Source organism: Caretta caretta, chromosome 2 (genome assembly GCF_965140235.1).
Source record: "Caretta caretta isolate rCarCar2 chromosome 2, rCarCar1.hap1, whole genome shotgun sequence".
NCBI lineage: Eukaryota > Metazoa > Chordata > Testudines > Cheloniidae > Caretta > Caretta caretta.
In genome coordinates, this window is record NC_134207.1 from 192651770 (window position 1) to 192666697 (window position 14928).

A 14928-nucleotide genomic window follows, 5' to 3' on the forward strand; every position below is an offset into this window, starting at 1 on the left:
GTTCTTCACCGCCGTCCACAACAGCTTCTCCACTATATGAGTGCGTTGCACCTCTGGGGTCAATCAAATCGCATCTCCTCCGAGGCCCCCCGATGAACTCACCGGTGCGCGCTGGGCGTCGGTTCTCGCCGCAATCCTTGACCTCCAGGAGGGGTCCGGGCAAGGCTAAATTGCAGCCTCGTTGCCCACCCACGGACACCAAAAGTTGTTGCCGGCACCCAGTGCCGAGAGGCTGAACAACAGCTTGAGTTGGTTCGTTACCCGGTGTGCTACACCCAATAATCACAACGGGGTGGAGAAGCAGAAAAGTATATTTGCAGCTGCAAAAAGGTACAGGGAGAATAAAATCTCAAATCCTGCACACAGAGCAGGAAATTACACAGGCTTTTATACATCCTTTTCCCCAGCATACTTATCCAATAGCAAGCTGCCCCAAGTATCCATATAGCTCGCCAATCCAGTTCCCAGCTAGTTCCCTGGTTCTCTGTATCATTTGTTAAACTACACATAAAGCTGCTTTATTCAGCATTGTTCTTCCATATCTCCCCTGTTTGGCCTTGCTTAGTTTCAGGCAATCTGACTCTGCAACATATTGTTGCAGATTCTCAGTATAACTGCTGTGTGTGCCTCCAGGTGGGGGGGGGGGGGGGGGCAAGGACACTTGGGCATGGTACGCAGAGCTGCTGCGAGTGCCTCCAGGCGGGAGGGGGGGCCAAGGACACCTGGGCCTAGTGCGAGGGGGCTTCATCGACACTCGTGGTCTTCCATCCCCTCGAGTTACCTAGTGGCCATGCCCCAGTGTCCCCAACAGGAGCAAGTGTATCCTGATCAAAATCAGGACCAATGCTGTCCTTTCCAGATGAAGATGATCCAAAATGTTATGGAACATAGTTCAGAGAGGAACCAGATACTTGTAAAATCTCATACAGATGACCTTCTCCATTTTAAGGCATAAGCTTTCTCTGTTGGGACCTTATGAGACTGTAAAAGGAATGCTGAACATTCAGGGTAAAATGCTGGCACTGTTGAAGTCATTTGGATTTTTTATCACTGACTTTAGTAGGGCCAAGATTTCATCCTTAGTGTTGAGACCTAGGAGGTGTCACAATATAAGCAGCCAAGCAGAGGGACTCCAGGTCTGGGTAGAGGATCTGACCAACATTCTGAGGTTTAGAATCATTAAGTTCTCCACAGAACGAGTATATGAGCCCTGATGCAAAATCGCAGAAGGATATTTCAACTCTTAACTGTGTATCACGCCTAGACAGCGATGATGGCGGCCACATCAAAATATGTAGATGTATGTAATTTCTAAAATAGTGCCTTCCACTTAGTACTTGTCTTGTCCAGTAACCAAATGCGTTAGCCAGATGACTACCTGAGGAGTAATCTACAGTTTGCAAAGCACACAGTTGTCAGCATTGTCTGATTAATACAAAGTTTATAATTTTAGACATTTTATTGTTACAGACCTTTCCTTTGACTTTTTCTTCTTTGATCATACTCGGTGTGGGCTTTCCCTTATTAAATGTTAAGAACATGAGAACGTAAGAATGGCCCTACTGGGTCAGACCAAAAGTCCATTTAGCCCAGTATCCTGTCTTCCAACAGTGGCCAGTACTAGGTGCCCCAGAGGGAATGAACAGAACAGGTAATCATCAAGTGATCCATCCCGTCACTCATTCCCAGCTTCTGGCAAACAGAGGCTAAGAACACCATTCCTGCCCATCCTGGCTAATAGCCACTGACAGACCTATCCTCCATGAATTTATCTAGTTCTTTTTTGAACTCTGTTTTGTTATGCACAGACCTTCCAAACATCACCCATCATACATATTCGAATCATTTTTTATAGCAAATGTTGTATGAAAGATTAATTAAATGAACAGGGCAACACATAAAATTGCAATCCTAATGTTGATTAAAGTGACTGTTTTATATGATTAACAACATGACAACAGCAATAAAATTCATATAGCAACCAAAAACGTCAGCACTAAATTTAGCTTTTTCAGCTGGATCCTCTTGTAAAAACAGTGCTCTGCTTAGTGCATGATCACCCAACACAGTAGCATTTAACCTCCGAAATGGAAACTACACAAAAATAAGGAAGCTAGTTAAACAGAAGTTAAAAGGGCCAGTCACAAGAGGGAAATGCCTGCAAGCTGCATAGACGCTTTTTAAGAACACCAAAAGAGAGGCTCAAATTAAATGTATTCCCCAAATTAAAAAACACAAGAGGACCCCAAAAGTGTGATGGTGGCTAAACAAGGAAGCAAAAGAAGTGATTAAAAGCAAAAAGGCATCCTCTTAACATTGGAAGCTGCATTCTACAGAGCAAAACAGAAAAGAGCATAAACTCGGGGGTCTCGCTAACGGCCGGGGCACCAAGGACGCCGCTTCGCGAGGACCGCTCCAGTCCAGGCGGTAACCTGCAGCCAGGGCTTTGCCGCCCTAGCCGCGCCGGCAGCTGAGGGAGCGGCCCCAGCAGCGGGCAACACCCGAGCCGCGCACGTGGACGGCAACCCGCGCACGAGACCGGCTCTGGCGGGGCGTGGAGAGAGGCGCGCGCGCCCGGCCTCCCTCCTCCCGGCACGCGCAGCCGTTACGCTCCTTCCGGAGAAACCGAAACCACCTGTGGGCGCATGCGCAGGTTTCGCGCGAGCGGGGGCGGGGGCGCAGCAGCCGGGCCGAGGCGGGAGCTGGCGCAGGGAGGAAGCGGAAGAAGGGAGCGAACGTGGGTCGGGTCGGGTCTGGCCTGGCCATGGACGCGGCGGCGCTAGAGCTGGACGCGGTGAAGTTCGCCCAGCTGGCGGTGCAGAGAGACCAGGGCGGGCGCTACCAGGAGGCGGCCTTTTACTACAAGGTGCCGGGACCCCTCCCCCCGCCGCTGCAGCCGGGTTCGCCCCCCCCCCCCCGGGACCCCCCCCTCCCCGCCGCTGCAGCCGGGTTCGCCCCCCCCCCTCCCCGCCGCTGCAGCCGGGTTCGCCCCCCCCGGGACCCCCCCCCTCCCCGCCGCTGCAGCCGGGTTCGCCCCCCCCGGGACCCCCCCCTCCCCGCCGCTGCAGCCGGGTTCGCCCCCCCCCCGGGATCCCCCCCTCCCCGCCGCTGCAGCCGGGTTCGCCCCCCCCGGGACCCCCCCTCCCCGCCGCTGCAGCCGGGTTCGGCCTCCCGGGAGCTCCCTACCTCCCCGATTTCATGTCTCTGCCCCGGGTGATCCCGTCTCCTGAATGGATGCCCCCCGCCCGCACACATTGTCCGCATCTGTGTCCCACACGCCGTGAGGGTCCTCGCCCACCCAGGGGGTTAGTCCTAGAACTGGACTGTGCAGGGACTGGAAGATCGCCTGGGCGTTTGACACTGACCGGGCATGGAAGGGGAGATGGGGGGCGGGGGAGGTTTGATAAGCGGAGTTCTCCTCCTTGAGTGCAGGCCAAGGTGTAAAGTGGTGGCTTGGGGGAAGATATATTATCCCAGATCCCATGGTTGTTTGTCTCCTCTCCCTTCAGTCAGACAGTCTTCCTCAGAGCAGTGAGTATTAAATGCCTGTAGCCCATCTTCGAAGAAAAGGGACCTGAGTGGCTATGCATGCAGTGGGTTTCCTTTTTGATCTCATCACTGCCCATTTTTCGTCCCTGTGTATTGGGGGGCTTTACCATTACTTTGGAGTACTTGTGGCACCTTAGAGATTAACAAATTTATTTGAGCACAAATGGGAGTGGATGGAGTTCCAGCACACAGAAACCTTAATGTGATCTCATTGCAAAAGGAAGAGAAATACAATGTTCTTCTTCCAGTTTTGTGGTGCATTTCACTGCTAGCCCCTGGAGACATTTTTGCATTTGATCAATAGTGAAGTGGGAAAATTTATCTCTTTAACATCCGAGATCTAAGAACAAAGTATGCTAGAAAACTGCAAGTGAACAAATTTGGGCTCTTAAGTTCTGTACACAGCAGCAATCAGCCTTAACTGTATCATTTATGCATACATAAATGCGAAGCCCCAATGCAAAAGGTTATTAATGGGATGATTTCAAACTACATACTACTTGTGTATTCCCATATAATGATTCTTGGCTTATACTTATGCAGCCGGGTTCGCCGCGCCCCTGTCCCGGGACCACCGCCCTCCCCCCATCGCTCAGCTGGGTTCGCCCCCCCTCCCCGGGAGCTCCGTACCTCCCCGATTTCATGTATCTGCCCTGGGTGTTCCCATCTACTGCATGGATGCCCCCCCGCCCGCACACATTGTCCACATCTGTGTCCCACATGCAGTGAGGATTCTCACCCACCCAGGGGGTTAGTTAATCGAACAGCATTTTACATACCTAACTGCACTCTGAGGTCTCTGTTTTAATACCAGCTGTATAGCTGTGTGAGGTTAGCATGGAGAGGTTACATGACCTCACATTCTCACCTCACATTCGTGGCACTCAGAATAAAATCCTGACTTCCAGTCTCTGGCCACAGCTGCTACACAACACTTCCTCTAAATTATTTTGATTATGTTGAGTTGGAAGTTCTAGTCCAGTTCAGATGTAATACATCAACTTTATGGTATCTGCAGAGTATCCACACTATTTTTTTTGTTTTATTTGGTGCACTCTTGTCCTATCAGTAGGAAATAAACTTTTAAAGACTGACTGTGCAATACTGATTGTTTTCTGTCTAGATTTCTTATTGACTAGCAGTAGTAACTCTGACAGTATGACCCTTCTACAGTTATAGTAAAGTAGCTCTGGATGTTCATCTTTTGAACAGCTACCTTTGTGCTGTAATGGTGCTTATCAGTCTTATCTTTTGAAGACTTTTGCCTAATCAGAAGTGATGGTTTGATTATTATTAGCTAATTTTCTTGTACATTTATTTTGACCTTTGTTCCAAGTGGTGTTTTGTTTTTGTTTTTCGCTGTCTGGGACTACTGTCTTGTGGGAGAATTAGGTCTATGTACTTCAATCAGATCCACTAAGGCAGACTACAATAACTCCTCGCTTAATGTTGTAATTATGTTTGTGAAAAGTGCGACTTTAAGTGAAACGATGTTAAGTGAATCCAATTTCCCCATAAGAATTAATGTAAATGTGGGGTTAGGTTCCAGAGAAATATTTTTCACCAGACAAAAGACTGTATTTACACACACACAGTATAAGTTTTAAACAATTTATTACTGTACACAGCAATGATGATTGTGAAGCTTGGTTGAGGTGTTGAAGTTAGAGGGTGGAAGAGGGTGGGATATTTCCCAGGGAATGCCTTACTGCTAAATGATGAACTAGCACTCGGCTGAGCCCTCAAGGGTTAACACATTGTTGTTAATGTAGCCTCATACTACAAGGCAGCACAAATTGAGGAGGGGAGACAGCATGGCAGAGAGAGACACCCTGTGTGTGTGTGTGTGTGTGAGAGAGAGAGCCGCATTGCCCCTTTAAGTACACTGACCCACTCTGAGTACATTACCTTTTTAAGTAGATCAGCAAGTTGAGACAGCAGCTGCTGCCAGCAAGCTCACTCCATCTGTGTCGCCTTCCCACCGCCTGCTCTGTGGAGATGGGGTGAGTAGGGGAGAGGGGGACACCCTGACATTAGCCCCCTTCTTTCCCCCTCCCTCTTCTCCCCCTCCCACCACACAGCAGGCAGGAGGCTCCGGGGAGGAACTCCAAGGCAGTGGGGAGAGGGACAGCTGAACTGCCAGCAATTGATAGTCTGCTGGGTGGCTGCCGCACAGGAAACTTCGGGGAGCTGATAGGGGGCTGCCGGTCCGCCCTGGTTCCAAGCCCCCACCAGTTAGCTCCAACAGGCCGCTCTTCCTGCAAGCAGTGGAGAAAGCAGGCAGCTGCCAAACGACGTTATAAGGGAGCATTGTGCAATTTTAAACGAGCATGTTCTCTAATTGATCAGCAATGAAACAACGTTAACCGGGACGACTTTAAGTGAGGAGTTACTGTACATTGTTTGGAGCCCTACTGTAATCATTCCATGTTAGTAGATCTTAATTCAAGCTCTATAGGCCTTAAGTTAGATATCGAGATTCTCTACAATTGGTGACAATATAAGTATAATGAGGTTTGCACAAGGAGAACTTGCAAGATCAGGCCCCAAGACAGCTGTGCCTATGTGGAGCCCCGTTCATATCTGGTACAACTGCATGGAGCAGCTTGCAGAATTGAGGCCTGTGTTTGCTATGCTGCTAAATGAAAAGCATGGCTAACTTAAAGTGCAAATTTGTACTATATGCTTTGCACAGTACTTGCAAATTCTTTACAAACTCTGCTAAATTCTGTGTTTTTTTTTTCACAAAAACACGGTGAATGGATGTACAGCTTTCTTTAGCTGATAGCATTGTAAGTACACTTGAAATGAGACTGGTATTGTAGGATATGAAAATCCTTAAGTACTGTGCATCCAGATTTGAGCTGTACAGTCCTTTCTTGTTCAAAACATCCATTAACACAAGTTCATGTTATGTGCATACAAAAACTGGAGGATGAGGCTCCAGGAGCATTCTAGAGTGGTGGACTGTTAATTTTATTGTACATGAAGATTTGGTAGTGTTATGCCAGCAAAATTAGTAGAGTCATGATTGAGATGTTTTGTTTTTCTAATGTATGTCTTACTTTAAGATTCTTGTATATTTGATTTGCTTCTCTTTCAGACTGAAGTTCTTTGTTTTCCAGTCAGAAGTAAATTGATAAATATAGGGAAAAAAACAACTTCAGTTATGCACCTGTCTTTTTTTTTCCATTTTCTGAATCTACAATTATATAAAGAGATCTGAGTCATTAAATAATGAGTGCAGATAATTGAATATTGAATGGGCAACAAGCTCTTTTTAAAAATGCAGGGAGACTGACTTCAGTGGAAGCGAGGCACCTACATAACTTTTGAGGATCTGGGCTTTAGTGACTTGGGCTAAAGGTTTAACTGATTTAAGTGTAGCTACATTTGAGGTTTGCGCTGGTACAGTTAGGTTGATGATTTTTTAAAAATCTATTTAGTTAAGCCAGGGCACTGATCTAATATAGACAAGTTCTAAGAGATGGTTTTATACACTCTCAGGAAGCTCATTTTAATTTTGCAGGTCACTCCATGTGCTAAAATATTAAGTGGAAGGAAAAACAACAGAGGCCTCAGTTGTGACTTGAAACAAGTTCTGTGCAGGCAGAGCCTCCTTGAAGTCATTGAGGCGCTTTGCAGGCCCAAGGGCTCACCTGCATGGCGCTCATTGCAAGTTCATAACCCAGTATTGCAGAAAGGACTTCTTCTTACAGCAAGCAGATTTATTGCATGTTAACTTTTCCCCCAGGAAGCTGCCCAAGCCTTGATTTATGCTGGAATGGCAGGCTCAAACTTTGAAAATATTCAAGAGAAGATAAATGAGTACTTGGAGAGAGTTCAAGCTCTGTATTCAGCAGGTTGGTGAAGAGCTTTCTAATTATATATGTTAGATTAAATTCACGGAGTGGGAAGAGGTATGGTCCTGTCAACCATAAAACTGAATTACCATATTTCATCCGATATCCAGAACCCCCCAACACTTGAGTAAGCTGAGTGTTAAGATGCATCGCAAGTGAAGCTTATGTGGGGGCAATTATTTCATATTAACACGAATCGACTTTTCTTCTAAATATTCTTACATAAGGAAGTGGAGCACTTCTGTCATGGTAAATTTGAGAAAATCGTTTAGCCATAGCGCGTGCAAAAAAAAAAAAGTGCCAAGGACAAATAACACATGCATTTAGGCCCCATTTCTGTACTGAAATCTATGCAGGTGGACTCCTTCTCCTATGTGGAACGCTGCGTGGTCACGGATACACTTGTGATTTCATTGCAGTATTGGTGCTTGGGCCTACAACACACACAACCCCCACTGAGTCGTACCAAGTTCATTTATCTCAACAGGAGTTTTTTCCACCAGAAGTACAGGATCTCACCATATTTTATAGAAAACAATTATAGCATATATAGAATTAAAGTTAACTATATTCATATTTTTATTTCAAAATCACAGTACCCTGACGCACCATGTCTCTAGTTCCTATGTTGTTCCTTTATTGTATTGTCTTTTTAGCTTAGAATCCGACAGGATGTTTAAAAGTGGTGTTGGTTTCTGGCCCGTGAGCAGACATAAGCTGTGTGACTGTTGTGTTCTTGCTTACCTATTGTAATAAAGATTTTTCCACCCAAACAACTATCACAGCTAGCTAAATGCTGTATTTTTTAAAAATGTAGTTCAATCACAGAACACCGACCCTTTGAAGTCAAAACAGCAATTGGACCTGGAGCGTGCCCATTTCCTGGTTACACAGGCTTTCGATGAAGATGACAAAGGCAATGCAGAAGAAGCTATAGAATTGTACTCCGAAGCAGTGGAACTCTGTTTGAAAACAGTATGTTATGCTACAAGTTAACTTGGTGGAATTATGTGTTGGTAAGAAATTCTTCCATTTACACAGGTGACTGATCTTTAGAGGCTGGCTTAAAAATGTAGTACCTGTATTTTGATTTTTGTTTTGTTTTTTGGTGTTTTATTTGCCTTCTATTCTCTACATCCCATTGAAAAATACTTTGCATACATTGGCTACAATCACTTGATCCTGCACTGTTCTTCAACAGTGTAAAATTGATATGTGGGGTTTTTTCTTCCTAAATTCTCTTTAAAATGTATATAAACCCTATAAATTTGCTGGAATATTCTTTTGGAATCTATAGTCTGTAGCCAGTAGAAAGCTAAAACAGTTTAAAGTGTAATTATTCTTCCAAGAAGAAGGTCCTTTAATGTGTCATTGGAGACTTTTTTTTTTAAATATATTAAAGGCAAATGCTTTTTTTTTTTAAAGTAACACTTAACATAATTTAAGTGTTCCTACAGATTTTCACTAATCTTCTTTTAAGACATTAACACTGTACAAATTAATCCCAGTTAAAATAGAAATAAATAATTGCCTAATTACTTTTAGTATTTAAGTGTAACTAAATAATATTACAGGTACTGCTTTTTTCATACTAAGTCCAGTAGCCAAAACTAATTCATTAGAGGAAGAGCTCACCATCATGATGTAACTCCACCAAGCCTGATTATCTTCTTCTGCCCATTTTTTGTGACGTGATATGTTGGGAGGGTAACATTACTATTTCTCAAGGTAATATTTACATAAAACGTTTAAACGTTTTGGTCTGAATCCTGCAAATACTTATGCATATGCCTGACTTCACTTAGGTAAATAGTACCGCAGAAGTGAAAGGGACTGTACAAGCTATGAAGTTAAGCACTTGCGTTTGGTTTTGCAGGATCAGGGTCTAATCAAAGACTAAATGTTTTTTCCCTTTGATTTGTTGGCCCTGAGCTCTTTCTGCCTATGTGGGTATTCATCATATATCATTTTGTTGTCTCCTACTCTCTGTTGTTACCATGTGTTGCCACATATCTTTAGATTAAATATTGTGCATACAATTAATATCACTTTTTAACCATTCTTCTCACTTGGGTCCCTCATTAGATGCAGCTGGTGTCTGAGTTTCCCTTCACTTTGGGTAATCTGTTGCTTTAGCAAGGTGATAGTTTTATGCTTTTGGCACTGCAGGCAGTGCAAGAAGGTTCCTCTCCCCCTCCAAGGTAAAAGAAAGTCCAAACAAACCGTCCGTTCACACTCTTGGCTACAATGGTTCTATCTAGTTCCTTAGCTGTAGGGCTTTCTGCCTACCATATCCAGGTGGAGAGACCAGTCTGTTCTTCTACCCAGGCGGTATGCAGAGAGCAGTTATCTGTTCCAGCCTGAATATTCCATTTCTTACTTCTCCCATGGTCACTTCCCACCCTCAACCTCCACTGGCTCTGTTCCCAAGCCCCTTCCAGCCACAAAAAACTGGAAATGAGACTTTAACTTGTAAGCTGAAGAGTTTTTAAAAAATGGAAGAAAGTCTTCTGATTTCTTTAATCATAAGTTTCTCTGATTTGTGTGTGGGGGGAGGGAGTCAGTTGGAAAACTTGAAGGGACACACTCAAGTTCAATGGTGTTTTAACGTAACATCTTTAATAGTTGCTTTTTTTCCCCTGTAGATTTTAACTTGATTTATTTTCCCCCAGCATTCTATGTGAATTTAGTGCTTCCCATGCTGAAAAATTTAAAACAGTACCTTGCATTCTAACAAATGGTGCACTCTGAGACAATGAGAGAAGCAGGTTTATTTATCTTAGTATGTGGAGTTTGCTTTTTTCTTTTTCTTTAATCTGTGTAGGAAGTATTGACTGATTTCCAAAAAGACAAATTTGGAGGATTTCTGAGGTTAAAATCTACAGGGGAAAAATAACTAGTGGGTATTTGGCAGTATGACTTGCACATCTGGAATTAAATTGACAGGTGTGGTTTACAATGCCTGCTATTTTATTTTTTCTCTTAAGGCTAATGAAACTTCAGATGCAATTCTTCAGTCAAAACTCAAACAGCTGGCTAGACAAGCACTGGATAGGTGAGTACTTACAAAATACTCATGCAAACTATTGGTATTGGGTTACAGTGCATACTTTGAGCTGGATTCTCTGGTCCACTCTGTTCATTTTGTGTTGCTCAGGTAGCACAAAGGGGATGGATTCTAGCTTGAAACGGCCCATGGAGAGCTCTTCTTTTGGAGGAGAGCGCCCCACTGGCATAAAGCTGACAGAATCAGCTCCTGTGTCTACTGGGGTATGGTGATATGCTGGGGTAGGGAGAGGACAGGCTAAGAATGGAATGGAGTTTCATAATGTCAGTTCTCGGCTGACACTAGGTCCCTTAGATCTCCCGCAGCGTAAATTAGAGCAGCCCCTTGGCTACTCTAACTAATGCTGGGGTCGAGCCAACACTGAGCCAACCCCTCCCCTGCACTGAGTGGAGCTTTAATGCAGGGGAAAATTGAACACTTTAGTTTAATCTGTACATATATTTGTGTGTGTGTGTGTATATATAGTAGATTTAGTGGGCTGGATTCCAGTCTCAGTAACACAGGTATAAATGCAGAGTAACTCCGCATAAATCAACAATTGAAATTAAAATATGGTCTGTAGTGTGTTGAGTTCTGGCAGATGTTATTTCAACACCCTTGTCCATCTCAACATGATAAATTAAATCTCTTCATATCCACATGAATAGTGAACATCCAAATGGATTTTGATTTTTGTGTTTAAATTCCAAAACATACGTACATTTTCACATAAATCCTCGAACTAGCATAATTTTAAAAGCGACAGAAACTTGAAAATGAATTATGCCTAAATTGTTTTATATGCTAATTACTTTTGGTGTATTTTTGCCATTCTTACTACAGGAGAAAGTAGAGAGAGATGCTGGCATCAGGAACTTCCTGAGTATGCATTTCACATCTACATGAAGTGACTTCCTTAGCAAGAGCAAAATAGGTGGTTTTGTTTGTCTCTCTATCTGATGTTAATTATATGGAGGCATGAACAAGCAAATTAATAATTAAACCATACATTTTTCGTTGCTGTAAACAAACATAGAATATTTGTTTTAGAGCGGAGGCACTGAAAGAATCTACGTCAAAGTCGTCTCAGAAAGACAAACAAACGGCAGCTAAACCGAATCAGCCAGTCAGAATGTTCTTTCCTTTGGGACCAGATTTTTCCTTGAATGATAAGCCACAGACTATCAGAACGGTGCAAGCTAGTGAACCTCAAGGTCAGAGATACACTGCAGAGGAGATTGAAGTGCTCAGGTAAGATAGTGTCCAATTTTCTCAAATTTTATTATTCATGTAAATCTAGTGCAAAGTGCTAGATAGAGACATGATTGGGTTTTGTGAGGGGAAGGAGGGCTGGGTGTTTCTGGTTTGGTTTTGTTGGTTGCTTTTTAAGGAGGTGGGAGAAACATTTCTGTAGCACTCATTACCACAGTACAGTAGAACTTCAAGAGTTATGAACACCTCGGGAATGGAGGTTGTTCGTAACTCTAAACAAAATGTTATAGTTCTTTCAAAAGTTTACAACTGAACATTGACTTAGTAAAGTTTCAAAGCTGTATTATGCAGAAGAAAAATGCTGCTTTCCCTTTATATTTTTAGTAATTGACGTTTTACACAGTACTGTACTGCTTGCATTTTTTTTTCTTTTTTTTGGTCTCTGCTGCTGCCTAATTGCATACTTCCAGTTCGAAATGAGGGGTGTGGTTGACTGGTCAGTTCATAACACTGAAATTCGACTGTATTGAAAGCTAACACGTTCCAAAAAATAATCTCTTTGTGAGTGAACGCAGATGGCTCCTTGTCAGACGGCATTCTTTGTAAGATGTATTTGATAGAGAATTCAATTCTTCTAATTGGTGAAGTATTTTCTCTGTTTTCTCTGTGTATTCATTATTTCTTTAGTGCAGTACAGAACATAGACCCCACACATTTCATACCTGAATGAGTGTATAATCTAGGGGCCTGACCCTGTGAGCTGCAGAGATCCCTGTAATATTTACAGAGTTCTCTCGAGTAAAATTGACTTCAGTGGGAATTAAGGGTGCTTATCCTCTTGCAGGATTGGGCCTTTACTTAGGCTCACTCCTTCTTGCGTTAACTTTGATGGGAGTAAGATCAGACACATAAATTGTACATGCTTTGGTGTTCAACAATTAATATAGAATATCCTGAGTTGAAATTACAAGTATTGAAAACTCCATCAAATGCATCTTAGGTTACGTCTACAGTGACCCACAGTTTGGCCTGCAGGGGTGTGACTACAGTGCTGCACTGTAACTCGCCTGTGTGGGTGCTGCACGTGCAAACTAAAAGGTTCTTAATTTGTGTTTAATGTAGTCCTCTTCAAAGAGGACTACGTTAATGTGAACCAGGAACTTTTTAGTTCACACCCGTAGCGTCCTCGCAGAGGAATTACGGTGCAGCACTTTGGTGCATACTGCTATTCACATCCCCATAGTCCAAACTGTGGGGCAGTGCACTGTAGAAAAATCCTTCCAAGCGCTGTCTGGACAGATGCACTCTGCTTTTATTTTCAAACAGATACCGGAATGTAAGATTTCAGTGGAGGTTAGTAGTGCCCAGCTCTGTGCCTAAAAACTTAACTCCTGATCCAAAGCCCACTGAAGTCAATGAGTCTTTCCATTGGCTTCGTTGGGCTTTGATCAGGCCCTAACAATATAAATATGTTTGCACAGGAAAAGTTTGACAGTTGTATGAACCAGTTTCGTTTTAAAAACAAAGTTTGCTTTTTTATCTTAACTGATATTTGTGAAATGTAAACCTTTCTAAAGCTTCAAAGAGAACTTTTTCATTGCTTTAAATCCTGTATTTCTTTTGTTTTTGAAAACGTTGTTGTTTTGACTACCTATTGTTCAACATTGGTTACTGAAACTTGTTACGGTCACATCTGACTTGTACATATTTCTTTATTCTTCCTGATCTAAAATAGCCCCTATCTATAGCCCTGTGTGCACTTGACTGTCTCTTTACAAATACACTAATAAATACATCTAGTGTTATCATTTGTACCTTTACTATTTGACTATTTTTTTCATATTCATCCACTTTTGATCAGTTAATCTCTTTAAAAAGTGCCATATCAGTTGTTAGTTATAACTATATCGAAATATATACTTTGTGAAAAAAGAAATTTAAAGACATTGTTGAAAGTAAATTTAAACAAATGTATTTTAAGGCCTTGGATCTCAATGCTACAGATTGATGTGCAGGCAGCAGACTATTGTGCGTCTACAGAGGACCATTGGTCTGCTTTTGTGCATATCTTTGCAGGATTGATGCCCAGTCCAGCAAGTACTCCAGCTTTAGAAATGTGGAACTTGTAGTTATTGCCTATTTGAGGCAGAATGCCACAGTCCTCAAGTGCACCATTTCTTGGCTTCTGTTTTGTCATTCCTTCATTGTTGTTTCCTGGGTGTTGTGCTCTGGAAGGTGGTAAAAACCAAATAGCTTTGAACATTATGGTTCCCACTTTGACACTTACAATCATGTTCTCCTTTTATGATGTGCAGAAAGACATCAAAGATAAATGGTATTGAGTATGTCCCGTTCATGAGTGTTGACCTGAGGGAGCGTTTTGCCTTTCCAGTGCCATTTTCGTAAGTGAGCATCAGTTACTCCAGTTATTTTTGTGCTTGTTTTCTCTCAAATTTTTCCTGTCTTCATTGCATTTCCTTTCTCAAAAATCCAAATTGTTCAAGTACAGCTGTAGCTCAGCCTCTAACTGTTGCCAGCCAGTGGAATGTGCCATTCGCACCAAGTTAGTCTGACAGTAGAAGAGAGTGGTAACAGCGAAAACTGAGGAGTTGCATGCAACTCCTGCTTAAAACTCAGCCATGATTTTCATAAGTGACTATGGATGTTGGGTGCCTCAAACTCTGGATGCCCCACTTGACACCTTAATGAAGCCTGACTTCAAGAAAGTGCTGAACTCCCAGCTTCTGAAAATCAGGCCCCATTAAACAAATTGTCTCAAAGTGAAAACCCAAAACCACCTGCTAATGGAAAATCCCGGCCCTCCTTTGTATTCTCTGAACCTGGTGTTGCTCAATGCATGCTGATCCTACTGTGCTGTGTTTTTTCGCCTTGTCTTATTCAGTTGCTCTTCCAGTTTGTTAGAAATCTTTGGACTTTGGGGGTGCGGGTGGGGGGGGGGTATAAGCCTGACACCTTCACCACATAATTTCAGAGGGCAGCTTTAGTTTCTCTTCAGAGTGGAAATGGAAATGTGGTTTAGTGCAGTGGTTCTCAACCAGGGGACCCGGGGCCCCCAAGGGGCCGTAAGTAGGTTTCAGGGGTTCCACCAAGCAGTTCCAGCATTAGACTCATTTGGGCCCAAGGCAGAAAGCCGAAGCCCCATTGCATGGGGCTGTGGCATAGCAAGCAGGGCAATTGCCTGTGGCCCTATCTCCCAGTGCCAGCCCTGGCTTTTATACGCACAGCTTATTGTGGCAC

At 43.4% G+C, this 14928-nt stretch overlaps 1 protein-coding gene across 4 annotated transcripts in view; it reads left to right on the forward strand.

The window, feature by feature from the left end:
• Positions 1-2697: 2697 nt before the first annotated feature.
• The window catches only part of CAPN7 (calpain 7), a 47056-nt gene continuing 34825 nt past the window's right edge, over positions 2698-14928 (forward strand). Inside the window, exons 1-6 of one of the 4 annotated variants that reach the window (XM_048838740.2) lie at positions 2698-2866; positions 7304-7412; positions 8230-8387; positions 10400-10467; positions 11509-11709; positions 13986-14072. In XM_048838740.2, the coding sequence (XP_048694697.1) occupies positions 2765-2866; positions 7304-7412; positions 8230-8387; positions 10400-10467; positions 11509-11709; positions 13986-14072 (725 nt within the window). In that variant the 5' untranslated portion in view covers positions 2698-2764. Of the gene's footprint in view, positions 2867-7303; positions 7413-8229; positions 8429-10399; positions 10468-11508; positions 11710-13985; positions 14073-14928 lie in introns of those variants that run through there. The other 3 variants (XM_048838734.2, XM_048838735.2, XM_048838738.2) reach the window with 3 other exon arrangements.